This window comes from Plecotus auritus (genome assembly GCF_963455305.1).
Source record: "Plecotus auritus genome assembly, chromosome: 3".
Lineage (NCBI taxonomy): Eukaryota > Metazoa > Chordata > Mammalia > Chiroptera > Vespertilionidae > Plecotus > Plecotus auritus.
In genome coordinates, this window is record NC_137772.1 from 191,631,160 (window position 1) to 191,654,448 (window position 23,289).

The 23,289-nt window shown below is 40.0% G+C and overlaps 1 protein-coding gene across 2 annotated transcripts in view; it reads left to right on the top strand.

Annotated features, from left to right (window-relative positions):
* ITPR2 (inositol 1,4,5-trisphosphate receptor type 2) overlaps window positions 1–23,289 on the top strand; it is a 456,678-nt gene that overhangs the window by 163,133 nt on the left and 270,256 nt on the right. For both annotated transcript variants that reach the window (XM_080660463.1, XM_080660464.1), the window contains exons 22-24: window positions 16,330–16,523; window positions 20,411–20,540; window positions 22,511–22,568. In XM_080660463.1, coding sequence (XP_080516589.1) covers window positions 16,330–16,523; window positions 20,411–20,540; window positions 22,511–22,568 — 382 coding nt within the window. The remainder of the gene's footprint in view (window positions 1–16,329; window positions 16,524–20,410; window positions 20,541–22,510; window positions 22,569–23,289) is intronic.

Genomic DNA, 23,289 nt, shown 5'->3' on the forward strand with positions numbered 1-23,289 from the left:
CACTGATAATTAGGGAGAATGGAAGAGACAGGGAAAGACAGAGAGAAGCATTGATGTGAGAGAAACATATTAATTGGTTGCCTCCTGCATGAGCCCTGACCAGGGCCCGGGCCGGGGAAGAGCCTGCAACCAAGGTATGTGCCATTGACCGGAATCGAACCTGGGGCCCTTTGGTCCACAGGCCAACGCTCTATCCTATCCACTGAACCAACCTGGCTAGGGCCCTTATTTCCTTTTAATTTTTCATCTGACTGAACTCTTTTCGGGTCTCTATGAAGAATTTAAGTTTACAGTAGAGCTCACAGTGCTTGGAAGTGTTAGCAAGTTTTACTTGCAGGGGAAAGATACCACAATTACCATTCCTCATTTGAAATCCCTTTCATTGTTTTCTGGACTTAATTTTTCCCGGCACCATTCTGCCTCTCAAGATTCTCCTTTAGATGGCCTTCCTCTACCTGTTCTCCCTCATCCTTGCTCTCAGCAATGTCCCTTTGCTTCAGATGGAACTCTTTTATCTCCACTATGTGTCCTGTTCCTCACACCTGGCTACTTCCCATGTGCTGCTCCCTCTGCCCACACTTCTCTCTACCCAAGTCACGTACTTCTAGTAAAGGAAGCTGTAGACTCGAAGAAGACACAAGAACAAGTAATGCAGTCCTATCACAGTGATGGCTTTCTCTTGTCCCTTTGTGTATATATGTACAAGAATCCCCCCCTTATTCATGGGGGTATGTTCCAAGATCCACAGTGGGTGGCCCAAAACTATGGATAGTACCAAACCCTATATATGCTATGTTTTTTCCTATATATGCATACCTTTTCACTCATAGGAAGCACTTTATGGCTTCTTGTTAGCATATTTAAATTGCTAGCATCACCACTCTTGTGCTTTGGGGCCATTATTAAGTTAAATAAATTACTTGAACATAAGCACTGTAACACCATGACATTCAATCTGATAACCAAGAAGGCTACAGCATGGAGACGCTAGTTAAAGGGATGATTCACATCCTAAGAGGGATAGCAGGAGATTTCATCACATTACTCAGAATGACATGCAATTTAAAATTTATGAATTGTTTATTTTTGGAATTTTCCATTTAATATTTTCAAGGTAGTTGAAAATGTAGTTGGCCATGGTGGTCCATGAGTAACTGGAACCACGGAAAGCAAAACCATGGGTAAGGACGGGGCTACTGTCCTCTGTCAGGGGAGCATGCTCTTTTCATGCCTTGCGATTCTTGCAATGATTTTTAAATGACAGCAACCATGACAACAGTCTTCCAGCAGCTCCAGAATTACTGATTGCAGGTTTTGTTCCCTAGGAAGCGGGCTCAGGTAGAGATTAGTAGAAGGAGATTTATTAGGGAGAGCTGTTAGGATGAACACCAGTGGAATGGATGTGAAAGAATTGGGTAAGTGAGAATTAGGGTTGAGATGCAGTCTTAGTGGAGGCTCCTGATGGTTTGAAACTGGGATGTCCTTTCAGAGTTGTCTCCCATTGGAGCAGAGGGGCTGGGCCTTTATGCCCCTGTGGCCCCCCTGGGATGGACTTGTGGTCTTGCTTGAGGAACTATGTCCAGACTAGTCAGTCCCCATTTGAGGGCTGACACTGGAGGGCTGTCCTCAGGGAGGCTCGTGTGGCAACTGAGACAATCGTCCTCCTTGCCTGAAAGGGAATCTGGGCAGGGCCACCCCAGCACCCATCATCCGTATCTTCCAGAAAAGTACCAGGGCTGGCAAAACTGTAAGTCAAGATTAAGATCTCAAGGATCAGAGAGTTTCAAACACATGATCTATGCCAGGCTCCTTTAAAAAATCAAATGCATATATAAAAATAGGTGAAAAATAACTGTGAAATATGTCTATTTTATACTGCGTTTCTACCATGTGCTAGGCCAAACATTTGGCAAAGCATTACTAAATATGGGTACTTATGATTTACATTCAACACCTAGCACACCTTTAGTTCTTTTGCCTATTTTTGTCTTTAATCCTTTTCACAATCCAGCAAGTTGGTTACTATGGTAACTATTTTGCCCAGGAAATGGGCTCTTAGAGAGGTCAAATGTGTTGCCTAGGACCATACAGCTTGCAGCTTGCTGAGCCAAATTTTGAATTCAGGTTTCTTTGCTTTTTCTTCCCTTTTTAAAAAACACCCTACAGCTCTACAGTTTATGTTCTTTATGCTGCTATCACACTGCTTTCTGTACAGATGACTTCTTCGTCAGCAGAGCCTCTGTTTTCTACTTTTTCCAAGTTTCCCAAGAAAGGTTTGTATAAAACAGTAGGTGTTTACTAAAGACTTCGATTTAACTTAAACTAATTGTACCGGTTGAAATAAGGTTTTACACCCAGACTCGCCTTCTCAGGAGCCATTGTTCGGCTTGTCTTAGAAACAGTTTCAGTCACAAGTCTTGAAAGTTTTACCATTTAAATATCTCTTTTTTAAAATTAATTTCTTTATTGATTAAGGTATCACATATTTGTCCTCATCCCCCCATTCCCATCCCAAACCCCTCCCCATGCATGCCCCCACCCCCCTATTGTCCGTGACCACTGGTTAGGCTTATATGCATGCATACAAGTACTTTGGTTGATCTCTCCCTCTTACCCCCACCCTCCCCTACCTTCCCTCTCAGGTTTGACAGTCTGATCGATGCTTCCCTGTCTCCGGGTCTGTTTTTGTTCATCAGTTTATGTTGTTCATTATTTCCCCTAGATGAGTGAGGTCATGTGATACTAGAAATACACTTAACCGAAAATGAGACAAGCAATAATGGTTATGCTGCAAGGCAAATGAATCAGTCTGTAGTGAGTTTCTTTCTGGGCCAACAGTTCTTTTGAGTCCCAATTTCAATGTCAAACAGTTCCTTATGTGTACATGTCAGCAATGATACTTCAGTTCTGGATGGTGGACAAATGGTGGTAATGCAGGTCCGACCCTCTCTGGTTTGGTCCTGGGCAACCTGGCGTGACGCACAGCTGCTGACTGCTAGTATGGCAAGGCGTCGTCAGGGTCTTCCATCTCTGGACTGTTTCTCTTCTGTCTTCATGGCTGGAGCAGTCCTGTCAATTCCTCTCTGTTGCAGGAATCCACATGGTCTTGGAATTGTTTTCTGAAAACATACAAACATATTCTCGACCAAAAGTTAATAAAGGAATCTTTTCTATAAATTTGACTTGGGATCCTTTTTCATTTTTTGCCCAAACAATTTTCCTTTGGCTTGTTTTGACACCATGTGTGTTTTTCATGGGTGTCTTGCTGTTAGCATTACAAATGAAAGTTAATTTTCTAAAGTAAAAATTTTCTAGATGTAATTTACTTACAGGATATTCCTTACATGATATTCTTCTACTATCCCCCCTTTTTTGATTTAAATATTAGGAGGCTTTTGGAAATTTTATAATGTAGTCTTGATAGCTTTTAAATTTTAATTTTTTGCACTAAAATATGACTGCTTTAGGTACATTACATGTTACGCAATTTTACCATGAGATGAACTACCAATAAAAATTTTAGTTAACGCTTTAGGAACAGCTTTTTGTCCAGTACCATTAATTTTTCTAGAATATTTGCTTATTTCACTTAGCCAATTTAAATTAGTCTGAGAACTTGACTACTATTTTACTTTCAAATTTAATACTCTAACAACAATCTTATTTTACCCTGTAAATATTAGTGGAACCGATTATTTGCCTTCTTGAGTAGGCCCTGAGCATTCCTGGTGCTAGGTTGGATTTAGATATCGAAAACCCACTTCCCCACACCATGGGTACAAGACAACTCAAACAAGTCTTGTTGCAGTGAGAGGGCAGCTGCTGTCGGCCAAGTCTCTGTCTGTTACCTGGGTCCCGATATGAGCTGGGCATGGGAAGCGAAGCAGCCATGGGGGCAGGAGACCTCCCTCAGAAGGGGTGAGGGTTCAGGCCCCTGCAAAGTTGGGGGAGGGGTGAGGGTCTGTGTCCCACCTCTGTTGACCCCCTAGTTCTCTCCTGATGGCCCCTCTGCAACTGTGCCTGTCTTAGGTTGTTCCTTCCCTGAGGAATCTTACCCGTCTCTGGCTAACCAGCCATCCTCTGGGGCCAAGCAGGGTGATGTGAGGTTCAGTTCTGTCTCCTTGTTAGTCTATGTCCCCATGGCCTCCACGCCCAGCACCTGCCTTGGGATCCACTCGCCTGCTGGCGGGGCCCCGGCACTAATCACATACCTTGGGGAACCCAGGTTTCTTCTCCAGGGAGGGTCCAGCTTGAAGCTGGATGTTCCTCTTCATTCCCTGAAGTAGATTTTTCCACATTGCAGTGTAAGGATCCTTCCAGGTCACACACCCACCTCTTTTACCAGCTCTCACCATCTCTGGAGAATAATCACCCATCTCCCTAAACTGGTGCCCAAGGGTCTTCACAATTTGAGTTAGATCCCTCTAGTTCTAGTTCTTGTTGTTTCCCCAGTAATACTGAACAATTTTGTCTTCTTAGATACCTTTCTATAAGCTAATAATACTTCTTTCATACATACTTTCATAACTTGCTTATCATAGGATGAATATATGTAAGTCATATGCCTTATATAAATATACATGCGTTTGAAGGAGTCAAATATTTAGAGACTCTAATATTCCAAATATGTATTTGTGTCTTTCTTTTGTTAATTTTGTAATCATTTTTTTATAAGTCTGTTTTTCCTCATGGACTTACAAAGGCTCCAGGACTCTTAGAGTTACTACCTAGATAATTCAATAATAAAGATTCACATTTATTGGTGGAGAGAACCAGAGTGGGGAGGACAAACTATGAAAATAGATTTTATTTCTGGTTCTGTAGCTGACTTGTACCGTGCCTAATATACTACAATTATATATAAACTTGATTTTCAAAATTATCTATTGAGTGAAATGCATTTGATGAATTATGTAAATTACATATTTTATATAAATATGTATGTATTTGAATGATAAAATAATTTCTAGACCCGGACATTCCAAATATATGATTGTTTTTCTTTTATTACTCATGAAATTTTAGTTTGGCTTTCCACACTACCCATGAAGGGGAGATAACATGACAAATGCCAGTTCATATTAAAATGCTTTCTGGTATTTTGTTTCTGCAATTTTAATTTAGCAATTTTAGTGATTAATGTTATGCCTTTACAGTGATCTGTGATGCACCAAGTTAACAGAGTAATATGGTTCAGATACTCATTTAACTGTGTCGATCAGTACATTTCAGAAGGACATAAAAGGGTGTGTTGCCTGCATAATTTACATGCTACGCTGAGTCACGTATCTCCACAACTTCCTTATGGTTCTCTCAGTCAGGGGTTATACACATAAAGTTTTAATTCAGAAAGTGATTTTTGTTACACTTTGTTATTTGTTTGATTCAGTAGAGGCAGAGGATTCTGATTCTAGGTTGGTCTGTATTTCTGTGGGGTATGTCAGAAACAAAGGCATCATCATCGAGTGCTTTGGGTTTTGGTTTCCCGAAGGTATCAGCGCACAGTGAGTGAAGTTTAGTGTGGAGTTTGTTCTTATTCTTTTTTTTTTTTTTAATATATTTTATTGATTTTTTACAGAGAGGAAGGGAGAAGGATAGAGAGCTAGAAACATCGATGAGAGAGAAACATCAATCAGCTGCCTCCTGCACACCCCCTACTGGGGATGTGCCCGCAACCAAGGTACATGCCCTTGACCGGAATCGAACCCGGGACCCCTCAGTCCGCAGGCCGACGCTCTATCCACTGAGCCAAACCGGTTTCGGCTGTTCTTATTCTTTAAGCTGTACAGTGACTCTGAAATGTCTGGAGTTACCGAGGAGTGGTATGAATAACTGCTAGCGCCCAGGAAGTGCTACTAATACTACCAAACTGAGTTACTAAGACAAAATCAATACCTAGGGATGACCTCACAAAAAAATAAGAAGGATTAAAGAGGACCACGTTGTCCTCACCTCCTCTCTACTCCAATGGGTTTCTCAAATTACAAATATTAGTTGAGCCTCAGAATCAGATGCCTCAAGGTGTTAGTTCATAAGCTGGGGTAGGTTTCCCAGTCCTCTAAATTTCTGGTCAAGAGGATACCCGTGACCTACAATAAGGCATGCTATGGAACCCAAACATATTTGTAGAACCTTCGCATATAAAGTGATTGTAGAAATAATTTATACAATATATGAACTGCAGACCTTCATGTAACACCCATTACTAATGGTCTTCTGGGATCTCCTCTAACACTGAGCAACCAAGGTTTTATTGCTGCAAAAGGCAAGTCTCTTATTTCCAGCAGCTCCAATTATTAGGTCTCTTTTGTTAGGTTATCTGAAATATACCTCCCTCTAACTTTGAACAAGCAGCCTTACTTTTGTTTCCCAGAGCCACATGGACATCTAACATCACTTCCACACGTCAGTTCTTTCTACGTGTGAAATCGGTCAGCATGTCACCTGAGTGTTTTCTCTGCTCAGTGCAGTCATCTGCAGTTGCTTTAACAGTTCCTCTTATGATTCACATGTCATTGATCACTGGTTTGACCAGCACAGAGGCAAGGACAGCTATTTTCTCATTCATTTTGAATACTTTACTTTTGTAATGCAGCCTAGTTGAAAATGTGTGTTTCTGGCAATGATGACATAGTATTGATCCTTACTGAATTTGAACATAACTAAAGTTCTAATTTGTGCTGTTACATAACATTTTCCCCATCATATACTCAGTTGATTTAAAAAAATATTTTTATTGATTTCAGAGAGGAAGGGAGAGGGAGAGAGAGATAGAAACATCAATGATAAGAGAGAATCATTGATTGGCTGCCTCCTGCACGCCCCCCATTGGGGATCAATTCCGCAACCTGGGCATGTGCCCTTGACCAGAATTGAACTCGGGACCATTCAGTCCACAGGCCGACGCTCTATCCACTGAGCAAAACCGGCTAGGACTCAGTTGATTTTATTTGAACCTAAGTGCAGTATATTTTATTTTTATTTTTATTTATTTATTTATTTTAAATAAATCTTTATTCATATTATTACAATTGTTTCTCCTTTCCTCCCCATAGCTCCCCTCCACCCGGTTCCCACCCCACCCTCTGCCCTTACCTTTCCCACACTGTCCTCATCCATGGGTATATGATTTTTGTCCAGTCTCTTCCTGAACGCCCCCATACCCCTTTCCCTCTGAGAATTATCAGTCCACTCCCTTTCTATGCCCCTGATTCTATTATATTCACCAGATTATTCTGTTCATCAGGTTTTTAATTCACTTGATTTTTAGGTTCACTTGTTGATAGATATGTATTTGTTGTTCATAATTTTTATCTTTACTTTTTTCTTCTTCCTCTTCTTTAAGAATACCTTTCAGCATTTCATGAAATACTGGTTTGGTGGTGATGAACTCCTTTAGCTTTTTCTTATCTGTGAAGCTCTTTATCTGCCCTTCAATTCTGAATGATAGCTTTGCTGGGTAGAGTAGTCTTGGTTGTAGGTTCTTGCTATTCATCACTTTGAAAATTTCTTGCCACTCCCATCTGACCTTCAACTCTAAATGATAGCTTTGCTGGGTAGCATAATCTTGGTTGTAGGGCCTTGCTATTCATCACTTTGAATATTTCTTGCCACTCCCTTCTGGCCTGCATAGTTTCTGTTGAGAAATCAGCTGACAATCATACGGGTGCTCCCGTGTAGGTAACTAACTGTTTTTCTCTTGCTGCTTTTAATATTCTCTCTTTGTCTTTTGCTCTTGGCATTTTAATTATGATGTGTCTTGGTGTGGTCCTCTTTGGATTCCTTTTGTTTGGGGTTCTGTGTGCTTCCTGGACTTGTAAGTCTATTTCTTTCACCAGGTGGGGGAAGTTTTCGGTCATTATTTCTTCAAATAGGTTTTCAGTATCTTGCTCTCTCTCTTCTTCTGGCACCCCCATAATTCTGATGTTGGTACGCTTGAATTTGTCCCAGAGTCTTCTTACACTATCTTCAACTTTTTGGATTTTTTTTTCTTTTTGCTTTTTCGGTTGAGTGTTTTTTGCTTCTTTGTATTTCAATTCTTTGACTTGATTCTTGTGTTCCTTTAGTCTGTTGTTGGGTCTCTGTATAATATTTTTTATTTCAGTCAGTGTATATTTAATTTCTAGTTGGTCCTTTTTCATATCCTCGAGGGTCTCGTTATATTTATCGGCCTTTTCTAGGATATTCTTGAAAAGCCTTATAACCGTGGTTTTGAATTCTATATCCAGTCGTTTGTTTTCCTCGATTTCTTTCGTTTGTGATCTGTTTCTTTGACGCCGCATTTTCACTGCTTCCCTGAGTTGGTAGGGTAGATTTGTGTGCTAGGTTTCCTATATGGCCCAGTGGGTCGGCCTCCCCAGTTAATCTGAGGTGGACACTCTTGGTGCTCCCCTTTGTGGACTGTGTGTACAGCCTTGTTGTAGTTAAGTCTTGATTGTTGTTGGTATCACTGGGAGGAATTGACCTCCAGGCCAGTTGGCTGTAAGGATCAGCTGTGTCCACGCTGGGAGAAGTTCGGTGTTGGAGACAGCCTTATAGGATTAGACTTGCCAAATTGCAATAGCCTCTGTGCTCAACTTGGATGTGGTGGAGTCTCAGGGCGGAGCAGACAGTCTTGGCTTCCAGTCAGCCTTGCCCTTGCGTGCGTGCGCGCCTGCAGACCTTTGCCTACAGACCTTTGCCTTCCCCGGCTCCTGAGTCTCTGCCCGAGAGTCCAGATTCCCCCCCCATAAGAGCGTGGGTCCCTAGGGGCTCACCTGGAACTGGGGTTCAGTGCAGTCAGAACTGGGGCTCAGTGCAGCCAGGAGCTTCTGACTCCCTTCCACTAGGGAAAGCCTGTGGCAAACTCCGCAGCCTTTGTGCACACTGGCGCGTGCGCCTCCGGAACCCTGCCTGCTGGGGCTCCCCTGGGTCTCCCCCGGGTCTCCGAGTCTCCGGGTGCCTTTCTCTCTACCTGACAGTCCAGACTCCCCCTGTATGAGCCTGGGTCCACGGGGTTTCGCCCGGGACTGGGGTTCAGTGCAGTCAGAATTGGGGTTCAGTGCAGTAGGGGGCTTCCTTCCCCCTTCCGCCAGAGAAAGTCAGCCAGGCTCTCAGCCGCCCTTCCCTCTGCGCGCACAAAGACCCTTTGCTGTACCTCCAATTCTCTGTGAGCTTTTCTCTTTCCTTCTAGTTGTAGAATTTTCACTCAGCCAGGTTTCCTGTGGTTCTGGATGGTGTCTGTTCTGTCTTTTAGTTGTAGTTTTGAAATTGTTGTGCGAGGCAGCAGTTTAGGTGCTTACCTATGCCACCATCTTGGTTTCTCTAAGTGCAGGATATTTTATATTTTGTTGTATTTAACCTATTAGTGTTTGGGATTTGATGGAGTCATTCACTATGTTAGTTATCCTTCCTTGTTTCATGTTATCTTTGCATTTGAGAATCATGCTACTTCATCCATCACTGACAAAAATATTTATCTGTTTGAGGCAACAACAGAACAGAAAGAAACCAGAGGTCCTCTGTACTCTAATAATGATTAACTTACTAGTACTCTTTGGCTATAATCATTGAACTCGAATCTTATTTACATTATTCAATATATGTGCCTCTAAGAGCTTTTGTTGGTGATGGTGAGGGGAATGTAAAGGGCATTAACTGGGAAAGGGCATAAAGGAGATTTCTAGGGTAATGAAAATGTTCAGTATCTGAATGACATGTGTGGTTTATATGGGCGAAGGCCCTTCCTTGTCAAAACTTCTGAAACCTTTTATTAAAGATCTGTGCATTTCACTAAATTTAAATTATATCTTAATTGTAAAACTCATTTAGCATGTAAATTCACTTGGATTACCAACTATTAAGATTTAAAAATCAGCTTCACAAGTTAAAATCTTGAGGTTTTGAATATTGAAATGACTTTGTCAGTCTTTGACAGTGATGAAATCCAAAATAAGATGTAGAACTCAACCACTGTTTTGAATGAATTGCTTTTTCAACTCATCCTTTGAATAATACTTCTTTAGGGTGTGGGATGGGAAAGTTTCTTCTAAGCAGTCTGTAATAACATTATGCCAGTAACATGTTTTCAATAGGTTTTGCCTTTGTTCTATTTCTAAGCTCTTGGACAGTTGGAATCTGTAAATAGGTTATCAACACAATGTATTCAGTGAGTTTTATTTGGAGTGAAGAAAATTAGGTGCCAAATTATCTACTTTGTCCATTGAGTACTCTTTATAAACTACTTCTCTGAAGGACTTTTCCTTTTAGAGGTGATATTGTGTGTCAGTCATGCATGGTGTAAGAAGCTATGAGCTATGATTATGTTTAGGAACCACATATATTCATTCATTAGTAAGGTGGTGACCAGTACAATAGAACATAATGAAATTGAGAAGACTTATTTTTCAGTGGTGTAGTGAAAGCATGCACATATTCTCCACTTTTTATTTTGAAATAATACTTTACAACTCTATGGCAGTTTTTATTCTTCATGATGGTTTTGTACATCTTATATAATATTTTCCTCACAAGAAATTGGAACATATCTTATTAGGATTAAGATTCTGAACATTGGATGATGAAGTAATTTGAGGAAGGTCACACTACTGTAATCTAAATCCTTCACTCCATTTAAGATCTAGGTCAAAATTGTATTTCCTCAGTGAATCTGCTCTTCACTTTCCTTGTCCTAAGATAATTTTCCCAATTAAAGAAATTTCCTAAGCAATTTTGTGTATTGCCCAGGCTATATTAGTAGTGTCTCTGCCTTTTATTTGTTCTTAATCTCCTTTTTGGACATGTGTTATGTTTTCCTAGCCATATTGTAAATTCTTCTACTTCTCTTATGTCCTTCCATCCCCTGTGCTCATAGTATAGAGCCAGATGAACAGGGGCTTCTTAGTAAATGCTTTCTGAACAATGGAAGCCCTTAAAATTAAATTGTATAATATAAACAAAATTCCACAAGTAGTGTGTGGCCCATTATATAATCATAACTGGTTGGATAAGATCACTTGGGAATAATGTGAGCAAATTTATTATATGATTAATAGTAACTCTACATTTTCAGTACAGATTGTTAATTGGAATATTTTCTTTCTGGATTTGGTAGGTTTTCCGAGTTCTAGTATGAAATCTTTGGAAATTTATAAGTTGATAATCTTTCAGTGAAGCAACAGGGTGTGGGGGAAAAGATGCACAATTACATCCGTTGACTTTAATCTGAGGCTTTGTCACTTCCCCACCCCCTCTACCCTGCTATGAAGGGTGTATGTGGCTTAGCAAAGTACATGGGATACGATATGCACCTAGTAAAGGCAGATTCATTGTTTACCTTTACCTCATTGTTATATTTCATAGTTTTTTTCTTTTTAACAAGTAATTGTTAAAGTAACATGCAATTATATATGGTTTTAAAAGAAATTTAGGTAAGTATAAAGGAAAGGAAGCAAGAACTCACCCTGATGAAAAACGCCACACCTGTAATGTAATGACATTTAATTTTTTATGCAAGCCTTATAAAAAAGTCATTCTCATTTTTATTAATTCATTTGTTAACCTAATCTTTTCCTTTTATTTGTGTATGAATCTAACAAGCATTTATTGACTGACAGTTGGATGTCAGACATATTCTAGCTGTTGGAGACAGCACTAAACCAGCCGAATCCCTGTCTTCCTGGTGCTTCTGTTCTTTTTTGAGGGGGGATACAATAAACACATCAACAAATATAAAATATGATGTGTGATGGTGATAATGCCATGACTGAGATGTAAGGCAAGTGCATGCATCTGGGGTGATGGCAGTCCTTCAGAACGGGTGACATTGATCTGAGGAGGTGATATTGTACAGGAATCAGAAAGGATTGAGGGAGCAAGCACAATGACCAACTGGGTAATAGAACTCCAGGCAAAGGAATAATAGCAAGTTTATTCCAGGTCCAGCAGGTGGAGTAAGAACTCGACGAGGACTGGATCTCTAGCTCTGCAAAAACCCTGTGCTCTAACTTGGAACTGGGAGTGCTGCTCATCTGTTGTTCTTGGGGGGTTAAATTCTGATCTTCCTTTTAATCCATGTTACCTTTTCCTCTGCTTACATTACTAGCTTAATTAAGGCTTGGATCGCGTGTTAATGCTTTTGTTTTCTTTGCATACAGAAAGGCTATTTTATAACCCAGACTCTTAATCACCTGGAGGAAGCACTGCTGCAGAGAATGTTCGATATAGAGAACTCCAGTACTAGAGTGTAGGCGTTTTCAAGCCAGCGGAGGTTTAGAAGGAGCTGCTCAGCAGGGATGGGAAGTAGGAAGACTTCCTGAGTCATATCTTTTTTTTTTTTTTAATATATTTTATTGATTTTTTACAGAGAGGAAGGAAGAGGGATAGATAGTCAGAAACATCGATGAGAGAGAAACATCGATCAGCTGCCTCTTGCACACCTCCTACTGGGGATGTGCCCGCAACCAAGTTACATGCCCCTGACCAGAATCGAACCTGGGACCTTTCAGTCTGCAGGCTGACGCTCTATCCACAGAGCCAAACCGGTTTTGGCTCTTTTTTTTTTTTAATATATATTTTTACTGATTTCAGAGAGGAAGGGAGAGGGAGAGAGAGACAGAAACATCAATGATGAGAGAGAATCATTGATTGGTTGCCTTCTGCACACCCTACACTGGGGATCGAGCCTGCAACCCAGGCACATACCCTGACCGGGAATTGAACCGTGACTTCCTGGTTCACTGGTTGATGCTGAACCACTAAGCTACGCTGGCTAGGCTTAAGTCATATCTTTATGGTTTAACATCATTGTGTTTCAAATGAATTATTATAACAGCAGATGCATTTATTCAAATCCAACTGTAAAAAAAATACATTTCAGGGAAATAAGAGTGGTTTTCAGATTATTTATATTTTGGCTTCTATCACTATAACATTCAGCTGACTTTAGTAGTCATAGAACAATGAAACCACTATGAACAATTATTCACAGAATTCTTCTAATCGAAAAGTTATTTTCTCTTATGAGTGCTCAGAAGATTGTCTCTTTATCTGAAATCTGAGCAACTAGACAATTCAAATTATCATTTTTATTCTATGTGCTCATAGGAGAAAAGTATTTCTAATAGAAAGAGATAACAGTTAAAGACGACTTAAAATAAAACTCCAATGGACATAAGGTAAATTTAAATCAAGTAAGATCCTGCTAAATGTCTTATACCTCTATAAGCCATATAACTGTTAATGATTGTTTAATCCAATAGTGATCACCGGAAGTAAAATGACTTGAGTAGAGAAAAATTAAATTACAGTTAGTACAGCTTTAGTGTTACTTAAATTTCTTATTGCTTCCCACGTCTCTGGAATTGGTAATATAAACTTGGCTCATTGGAACCATCAAAGAAACAATGTATTCTCAATCCATTCCCAATCACCATTACTAATATGTATTTATTATATCTCTTGAGGGCTTTAGAATTAGTGAAAATATCTATATAATCATGTAATGAAAGAACCTAAAAAGTCCATCTGCTTTTTTTTTTTTCTAAGCAATTCCTTCATACTTTTACTTGACAAAGATGACTCCCATATTTTCAAACCACTTCCATACACTTTATATATAAATCTAAATTCTGGCTTCTGGGTTAGTATAAAGACATAGAAAAGCTGAATTTCTAGGGTATAATTTGTCCAGAGGATTTATATTATAATACAGTAGTTGTTTCACTGAAAATTAATTATGGTTGAGAAGAGAAATAGTAAGATTTTTTCTTTTGCAATGTTGAAGTCTGATCATCTCTGACTTGGTCTAGAATTAGAAAATTTTCTGTAGAAAAATGGATATCAGAGCCTGCCCGTCTGTGATTTATGTGGCGTTTGACTTATGTTTTTCAAGCTGTAGTCGTTCACAATTTAAGCACTTCTCACCACCAAGCAATCCAGGAAGTATAGCATCTTTTAATTTGAGACCTCTGAGTTGGTCGTACATGGAGGAGAGTTTTGTGGTAGCCATGTGCTCCAGGCATCTAAGCATGTGGTACAACAGGAATGAACCCTTCCATTTCATTGACAACATGTGTTACATATTATTTTGTTTCTGGCCTCTAGGTTTTAATGTCTTGGTGACAGGATCTATATTGGGGGAAGGATCGTCTGGGCTAACTTTCTGTGTAATAATCATTTGGATTAAATTGTTATTTTCCATGCAAATGTAAATAAGATGCAGACACTATGGGTGCCAAGGATTTCTGTTTGAAACAGGGGTAAGAATAACAAAGGAGCCTGCTTTGTGTTAGTGGTGAGAAAGCATCTCTTGGAGGTGAACACATATACATACTCGAATCAGGTTTCAGATAAATTTGTTGGTTGAACATGGATGACCCCAAACCATTGCCAGCAACCAGATGTGCATCCCTGCAAATCCATGTAGCAAATAGCAGGGCGGGGAGGGGGGGCGGTATTTGGAAATACAGTACTCAATTTCTATGGTGGTTTGAGAACCACAGACAAGGAAGTATTCTGCCTTGAGGTTATTCTGATAAAATAGGGCTGTCTGAAATTCTTTGTCTCAACTTATCCAAACTTGGAAATTACCTTCCATATTTTTTTGTTTCCCTGTCTCCCCTCCCCCCCGCCCAACTCTCTCTCCCCCCCCCCTTTTTTTTTGCTTATGCATTAGCAGTGTAATAAAAGGTCCTAGACTCTCAGAATGAGACCCCATGTTAATTTCTTCCTGGAAGATGCCACTCTAGAAAAAAAATGTTAACTTCTTTGCCTACTCAAAACTATGCTATTTGAGCACTACCCTCTTTTATGTATACTAATTTAAGTTCTGAATAAGATAATAAAGTTTAAAAGGCTTTCCACCTTTCACAATGCATATATATAAAAGCCTAAGCGACCATTACGACTGGACGTCTAGACAACCGGATGACCAACTGGTAGCAATGATGTGGACTGACAGGGGGCAGACGCTCAACACAGGAGCTGCCCCTTGGTGGTCAGTGCACTCCCACAGCCAACCTCCTACAGCTGGCCAACCTCTGTGGTCCTTCCCCCCAGCTGCTGGACTCTATCTGCCCGGTTGGGACTGGGCGAGATGGCCCCAATCAGCCAGGAGGGTAATTCGTGCACTGGGCCTCTAGTGTGTAAATAATAGTGGTTACCAGTGGCTCAATGGTAATTGTTGTATGTCTGCATGGGACCATCAAGATTCTTATGAGACATCTTTTGAATATTTTCCTTTGTTTTATTTGTTTGCCTTTTGATCCTGTAGGTATTCCCAGTTTTTCATTCTTGACTTAGAGCTGAGAGTGTTATCTCATTCCATCGTATTTCCATTGTCCTTCCTCTTGGTTTGCACCCTGAGACACTCAGGGAAAGAAAAATTCTTGGCCAGATTCTTAGACATTTGCTTGAGGCCAACCTCCATGAACACCCACGAAGCAAAGACCACTGTTGTGAAAGGAAAGTACACAGTTGTTCTTTTGAATCCTGGCTGCTTGTTGTAGGAATTTAGAATGCGGAACAACAGTCAGTCTGGAGAATGTAAATTGTAGCTGGGTCAGGAAGATCCTTCCGTATAGCAACTCCAGTGCATGTAAGGGATGAGTCCATGGGTAATTTTATTGGAGGACAAATGAGTGAGAAGCCACACTCCGAAGAAGGGGCAGAAGGGGAGTGATCCCCTCACTTAAGTAATCATGCTTGTCACTGACTTGTTTCCCTAATTGCCTCTAACACAATTGCCTTTGTGGATTTTGAATAATGATTTTCTGTTCAAATAGGATGAAGGAAAGGGAAATATATTGGCTTCACATGCTTCCTCGCCAGATTAGGCTTTTTCCTAAAATGAAGTTGGAACCATCCTCCCCATAAGCTCTTTTATAAGCCATATGAAAACAAAGCTAAGAAAGTCCTTGATTTGAGGGTAGGATTAAGACACTAGTCACCATTTAAATGTTTTTGTGTCTCTTTATTGAGGAGATTAACAAACTTTCTTTTATGTTACTGTAAAATTTAGAGCCCATTGGTGTGATTGTTGGTAGGACCTAACATGTTACAGAAGGACCTGATTTGGATGTCCTTAGAATTGATAGCAACTCACTCTTGGTGCATCATTTGAAAGCATTTTCTGAGAAAATTAAATTTTCTTTTCTAAAATCTGTCATTTTGAAATGTGTCTGCAATGCCTTAACTTTATCTACAAGGAAAGAGCCACAGCAGGGCTGATGCTGCCTTTTCCTGTGCTTTGTACTCTTCCTGTCCTGTGGTCAGTCTGGTTGTGACCAATCGGATTTTACAGTTGTTTCTCTGGGTGTTGAGTGTGTTGACATAGGGCCTTTTGCCATGCAGGAAACAATGTCATGAGAACCATCCATGGGGTGGGAGAGATGATGACCCAGATGGTGCTCAGTAGAGGCTCAATCTTCCCCATGAGTGTGCCTGATGTTCAGCCGAGTATCCACCCCAGCAAGCAAGGGAGCCCTGCGGAGCAGGAAGATGTGACTGTGATGGACACCAAGCTGAAGATTATTGAGATCTTGCAGGTATGGTGCATAATGAAAGCAAGGTGACAAATACCTAACTGTACCAATTAGTTTAATTTCTTATACTTTTTGCTTCAAATCACCGTGTAAATACTCTGAAATGCTATGAGCTAATTTTATTTTAAGGTAATGACAAGTCTGGTAAGAAATCTCACACTGACACTACTTAATATATTAATTACATATTTTCACTTTCATGAAATATATTAATGGTGATATCTAGCAATATGGAGTGTTTTGAGAGGGATAAAACCTCTTTCCCACGTATTTTCTTGTTTAGTATTAACCCTAATTTACTTTTACCTTCATTTAAGATGGATTTCAGAGCTGGCAAAATTAATGATTGAATTCAGCCCTTTTTCTATTTTTTAATTGAGTTGGGCATATGATTCCATGTATCCAGATTTATCATTGCATCAAGAAACTCAAATAAAATTTAATTTATTATTAACAAAAATGTTGATAATTGGTTTTAATTGATTTTAGTACTTTATATGAATGATTATCTCTTTTTGTATTTTTGCTTCTAAGAGGCCAGGAATAACATGGGTATTACATATATAAAATCATATATATGTAACATATATTTATATGTATATATAAATATATATAAATTAACCTAGCTCTATGAATTTTAAGGAGGTAAATTATCATTCTATTGGTTTAGTGAATAATTTTTCTATTATTATAGCTATGAATGCTTAACATATTTTTTTAAAGTTTGAAAAGTAATTTTATGATACTTCAATTATATGTGTATAGCATTTATTTCAGGTTTGGAGAATGAAGCCTGGAGTTTTCAAGGGTGCATTAAGATTCTGGATACAGTTTACTGTCTTCCATCATAATTTAAAATAGACTGAGCTACCAGAAGTGGGTTAGTAGTCCAGGAAGGGCCTGTACATTTTTATTTAAAGTAATTAGATTTATAGTCACAAAAGGTTTTACAGTTCCTCCAGGAATTCAAAGGGCTGAATCTGAGAAATATTGGCAGGCCTCCCAACACTGTGTTCTTCAGTCTGCCCTGGTGTGGCTCAGTTCTTCGGGCATCGTCCTAGACACCGAAGGTTGTTGGTTCCATTCCCAGCCAGGGCACATGCCCACGCAGCGGCACCATCCCCAGTAGCGGGTGTGTAGGACGCCACCTATAAGTGTTTCTCTCTCCCTCTCCTTTCCTCTCTCACTAAAAATCAATAAGCTATTTTTAAAAAGTCACTTAGTCTTCCTGTTCTGAAACTGAGAAAGGTTGTAATCCCCCAACCTGTGGACCAAATGAGCCCACAACCCCTAGTTCTTGTTGAACCTCTGGTCTCTGTTTTGTGTGTGTCTGTGTCTGGGTCTGATTCACTGTGTCTGTGTTCCTAGGTGCTGTTCTTGAATATGTTTCTTTCTTAGAACATCCTCTTAAAGAATGTCTTTAGGGCCATGTTCCTTATGCAAGTTCCCTGCTTTCTGCTGGCTCTCCCTCCTCACTCAGGGACTTCCTTTCTTTTCCCCATCACTGTACATATCTCTCCTTTTTTGGTCTAATTTCTCTCTTATTTATATATATAAAAGGCTAATATGCAAAGTGTCCCCGTGGGAGTTCGATGGGAGACCAGTAGTTCTATTGCTTGCTATGATGTCCACTGACCACTAGGGGGTGTCATGGAATGAAGGAAGGCCCCAGCTGACAGCTGGAAGGCCCCAATTGGCCCTGATTGCTGGCCAGGCCTAAGGAGCCTACCCGTGCACGAATTTCATGCACTGGGCCTCTAGTATATATATATCCGGCCCTCTCTCAACACCCTTTCTCTGTCTTTGTTTTTATTCTTCCCTTTCCATCTTTCCATCTTCTATTGGTTGTTTATAAATAAATATAGGGTGGGGGCAAAAGTAGGTTTATAGTTGTGAGTATGTGAAACACAGAGTCTATTCTTGTATTATTTATTCATTATTATATTCTATACAAATAGCTATAAACCTACCTTTCCCCAACCCTGTATGTTAGAGGAAGACAATTTTTTACATTGGTTATATTTATAAAATCTAATTCTATGAAGTTTAGTAACTTCAACTAAAAGTTAATGTTTCATTCATTCATATTTTTTGAATTTGTTCTTTGCATAGGTTTAAAATAAAAACGCTATATTTTTTTAAGCACTTGCAATCTCGCTTCTGCTCCCACCATTCTGCTGAAAGCTGCCAACTCCACTGACCCTTTCTCAGGCCTTGTTTCCCATGTTCCGTCTCCTGCTTTGGAAATCCTGTCAGGTAGAATCGGTTCAGACAACCTGTGCTGCAGTGCTCACCATGTGCTAATAAAAGAGTCTCTTTGGTGTTTGCTTTCCCCTCTAGAATATATGCTCTTCAAAGGCAGGTCTTATCTCCTTGGAACCCTGTCTGTACCCTTGGCACTTCCCTCGGCACCTAGCTTAACAAATGTTTGTTGAACTTAACTGGACATAGCTGACATGGAGCATGTGTGCTGCCCGTAAGGAGCATAAAGGTCTAGGGGAGAGGGACTAGGAAGAGGGAGAGGGAGAGAACGAGGAAGAAGAAAAAAGAGGAAGGGGGAGAGAGAGATAAGAGGGAGAGAGAGATTGAGCTTCAACTGTGGACCTATAGGTGTAAATAAAGTGCTGGATGGGCAAAAAGGAGAAAACTTGATTTGGGCTGGGGAACCAAAGAAGGCTTTATTAAAATACAGGGATTTAAACTGGGCCTTGGAGGGTATCTCAGAAGCAGGTTATTGGTGAAGGAGGAGACTATTCAAGGTGTAAAGTGGACACAGAACAAATGTGGGAAGGCGAGAGAGAAACTGTAGGCAACCTGTGCTGTTGGAACAGAGAAGTGGGAGAGAGAGAAAGAGAGAACGGGGGCAGGAGGAGGAAGGAGGGAGGAGTGCGGTGCAAGAGTGTCAGTGTGAAATAAGGTGAGATGGTAGCACAAAATACCAAGTTTTCTAAAATTGCTTGGCTATTGTTTCCTGTCCACATGAGACTCATGAGCGTGTAGGAAGCACGATGGTAATTTTCCTGGGACACAGGTTACTTCAGGGCCTCGGGCAGGCACACTGGCATGGAAAGTAACTGTGTAGGACCAGTTCTTTATTGTTTCCCTTCTCGACTCAGAAATCCATAGAACATATTTTTCCTTCTCTGATCTCCACTGGATTCTACACGGCATGATTTAGCCCCCGATAGTTTCCTGATTATGTTAACAATGTATATTTTTGTTTTCCCAACTCGCTCATTGGCTCCTGGAGGGCTGTGGGCCAAGTGTTTGCATTCTTCATAGTGTTGAGCACAGATAGGAACCTGATGGGCACTTGGTTCCCGTCAGTGCGTCAGTCAGGAGAGCAAGGACAACAACACACACCCAAGGAAAACAAGCACCGGTGAGGCACATCCATGGTCTATGAGGATGAGCTGACTTCACCCGACCTTTAGAGCATAGGCCCAGGACTGATGGTGGGACAGCCAGTATCCACACTACTATAGCTGAAACCTTGGCCTTTCTGTGCATGAATGAGGGTCACAGCGCCAGCATTCTCTTCCCAGAGCCAATGGACACTCTGCGAAGTGCTCAGTGAAATGATGTTACCGCTTCATCTAGAGTTCAGACCCATAGGATACCTCTACCTGAAATATTCAGATTAGTCATGGGAAGTTTTCTTCTTTCAAAAAAATGCTTTGGGATTTTACTGACATCGATTAATGAAAACACATCACTCTTCTTAATCTACGGCAGATGAGTGGTATGCAACTGAAGCCGGTTACCAATACATTTCTAACTAGTTCATGTGATATGTTAATAGTTATGTTCTTGGTGTTGTGTAATGAAATGTATTTTTTAACCATTGTGCTAATAAAAGAAAATTACGTTGTTTTGAATGTTTCTTGTAGTTTATCCTGAGTGTCCGACTAGATTACAGGATCTCCTATATGCTGTCAATATATAAGAAGGAGTTCGGCGAGAGCAATGAGAACGCTGAAACGTCTGCCAGTGGCTCTCCAGATACATTAATCCCAGCAGGTACCTCCTTTGTGACAGCTTTTATTCTCTGTATTTTCTTTCCCCCAGTACTTGAAAGCACATTTCATATTTTAAAACACAGTAGTACTAGTATTTCTATGAGACAAAATGTGGAAATAATCCCCACCAATGACACGAAGGGGAAGGGACTGAGTGAGGCAGGACATTAAATAACTTGCCTCGAATGGCAGGGAGGACATTTACTGTTACTTGGTGCTTGAATGGTTTCTTTTTTTAATCTTTAGAGCGCTGCAAGGCGGAGAGACTGTTTATTATTCCATTTTACAGATAAGAAAACCAAGGTCGGAGCGGTTAAGTTACTTGCTGAACTTCATGCAAGTCGTGGAGCAGGGATTCTCTCTGAAGTCCCTCCAACTCCACAGTCTGAATCGTTTAAGCACGATGCTATTTTGGTGAAAATCCAAGGGAAATTTTTTATTTTTTTGGGGGTTGGGGGCGTGACCTGGATCAAAGACCATGTGAAATACAGCCATGGAGAGGAAAGCTGTTTTGTAGGAAGCCACTGCAGATTAGGAGATGGCATTTCCCAGCGGTGTGAGTGTGTGACTGTGGGTGTTGGTTTTCATGTGTGTTGTTTTTCACTTCTCATGGTTACAAACTATTAATGAATTTCATTTTCCCACATTTAAACAGTATAAGAATAAAGCCACCCTATCTCTGAGTGGAGGACCATAATGACGACAGAGCATAAAAATAATTGTAAAAATTTCCTGACTACAGAAAGTATGTTATGAAGCCTAAGAAATATTAAATTGCCATTTTTCTGGATAGTGAACTATGTATTAAAGAATCAGCCAGTTAACAGAATTCTTTTTCTGGGGATAGGGTTCGTATGCAGATATGAGAGGTTCTTCTAACCACACCACTGTGACAACATCAGGAACCGTCCTCTTAATGCGTCAATCAATCTGACAGGAATGATTCAGTGATTTCCAGAGTTTAGTTAAAATGGATGCTAGACCAAATGTTCCCCTGTCTGGCTCTGTCCCACCCAAAAGGCAGCGTGGCCTCTGCAGACAGGGAAGCTTGCCTAAGTGAGCAGTCACTCCTGGCACGTTTGCAGCAGTGTTGTTTTTATGCTTCCCAGAAGTGCAGAACCCCAAAGGGCTGTTTCCAGGAATGATGTGGCAGGACCAGAAAGTCTTGCTGGCGGTTGCATTGACAGTAGCATAAAAATTACTGGCTCTCAGAAGCCAGACTTCTGGAAGCAGGAGCGCTAAGTGTCAGTGAAGTGTGGGAGGGAAAGTCAGGGGGGCACCCCCAGAAAGCCAGTTGTCTCATTTACCTGATTTCTTCTTGCATAGGTTGTATTTGCAAGAGAGAGCTTTCTGCAGGAGAATTCTTTTTCCCTGTTTATATCTTGCTCTGTTTTCTTTTTATGCTTTGGAGATGAGAAATAAAGTGTGTACTTGTCAGTTAAACATGTTATCTTAATCAAGATATCTTCAAAATGTTAGTGATGGGGATGGGTGAGGAATCATGAATGCTTCATATTAAGCACTGTGTCCCATGAGAAGAAGGGATAGGATTTGAGAAGTAAGCTTAGGTAAAAAGACCATGTGAGTCACAAGGTTCATTATAGGTATATTTTGATTCTTTCAAAAACTTTATCCTTTCATGTCATCACCCATTTAAATGATGTGTGTGTGTGTGTGTGTGTGTGTGTGTAGTTGATGCACATATACATACACCTATATGGGTGAGGCAACTTTGTAAATGCCTTTCTGATCTTTTAAATATATCTTTGATTATAGCAATATATATTAAAATGGTAAAATTCACTTTAAAATATTGATATCTAAGGTGGAACTGTATTATAACTTAAAACCTTTAATTGATTTCTGGTGGTATAAAGAAATTGAGACAGAATATTTTTAGCTATATCACTATACATATTGTGACTTAATTACACTACGATAAAGAATAGATTTTTCCATTTATCTTTGCAGCTATTGTTCCTGATATAGATGAAATCGCAGCTCAGGCAGAAACTATGTTTGCTGGAAGGTACAGTAACATTTATGTATCTTCATCTTGTGAATGAAAATTTACTTAGAATTTTATTGATATTTTGTTATTGTTCACCTCATATATCTATTTAATTTTAGGTTATAATTTTTGCCAAAAAATGAATCTGATAATTTACTGTAGAAGAGAAAGCATAGCTTTTCTTTAGGGCAGGTAAAAAAAGGACAAGAGAACTGAGATCAGTGTATTTTCCTGAATTTCTTTTTCCTGAATTCTTTTCTTTCCTCAAATAAGGACAGCATACAAATGACCTTTAACTCCCCTGGTAAAAATATTGCTGCATCTTACAAAACATTGCTTCCACACAGCTGAGAAATTTGAGGCAAGAAAGTCACTTCTTTCAATGTCATCATTAACTTTATATATGAGAACTACAGATATCCTCTGCCAATTGGAAATATCCATGATCAAAGAATATGAGATGCCTCTGGAATGACCGCCCAGCAGCCCTGCTCTTTGCTGTTTTTAACTTGTTTCCCTCTTTTTCAGAAATGAAACTAATTGCAGTCAAAAAGAAAAGTAACATGCCTAAACTACAAATTATTGAGCTCCTAGCATTCATTTTTATTACAGATTTGCCATGAGAGCCTAAACAAGTCTATATACTAAGCCTTTTGTTGCATTTTCTTTGGTTAGAAAGACAAGAATGAAAGATCGAGGGAACCAAAAAGGATTTTTATCTGTAGCAAACATTTGGCTT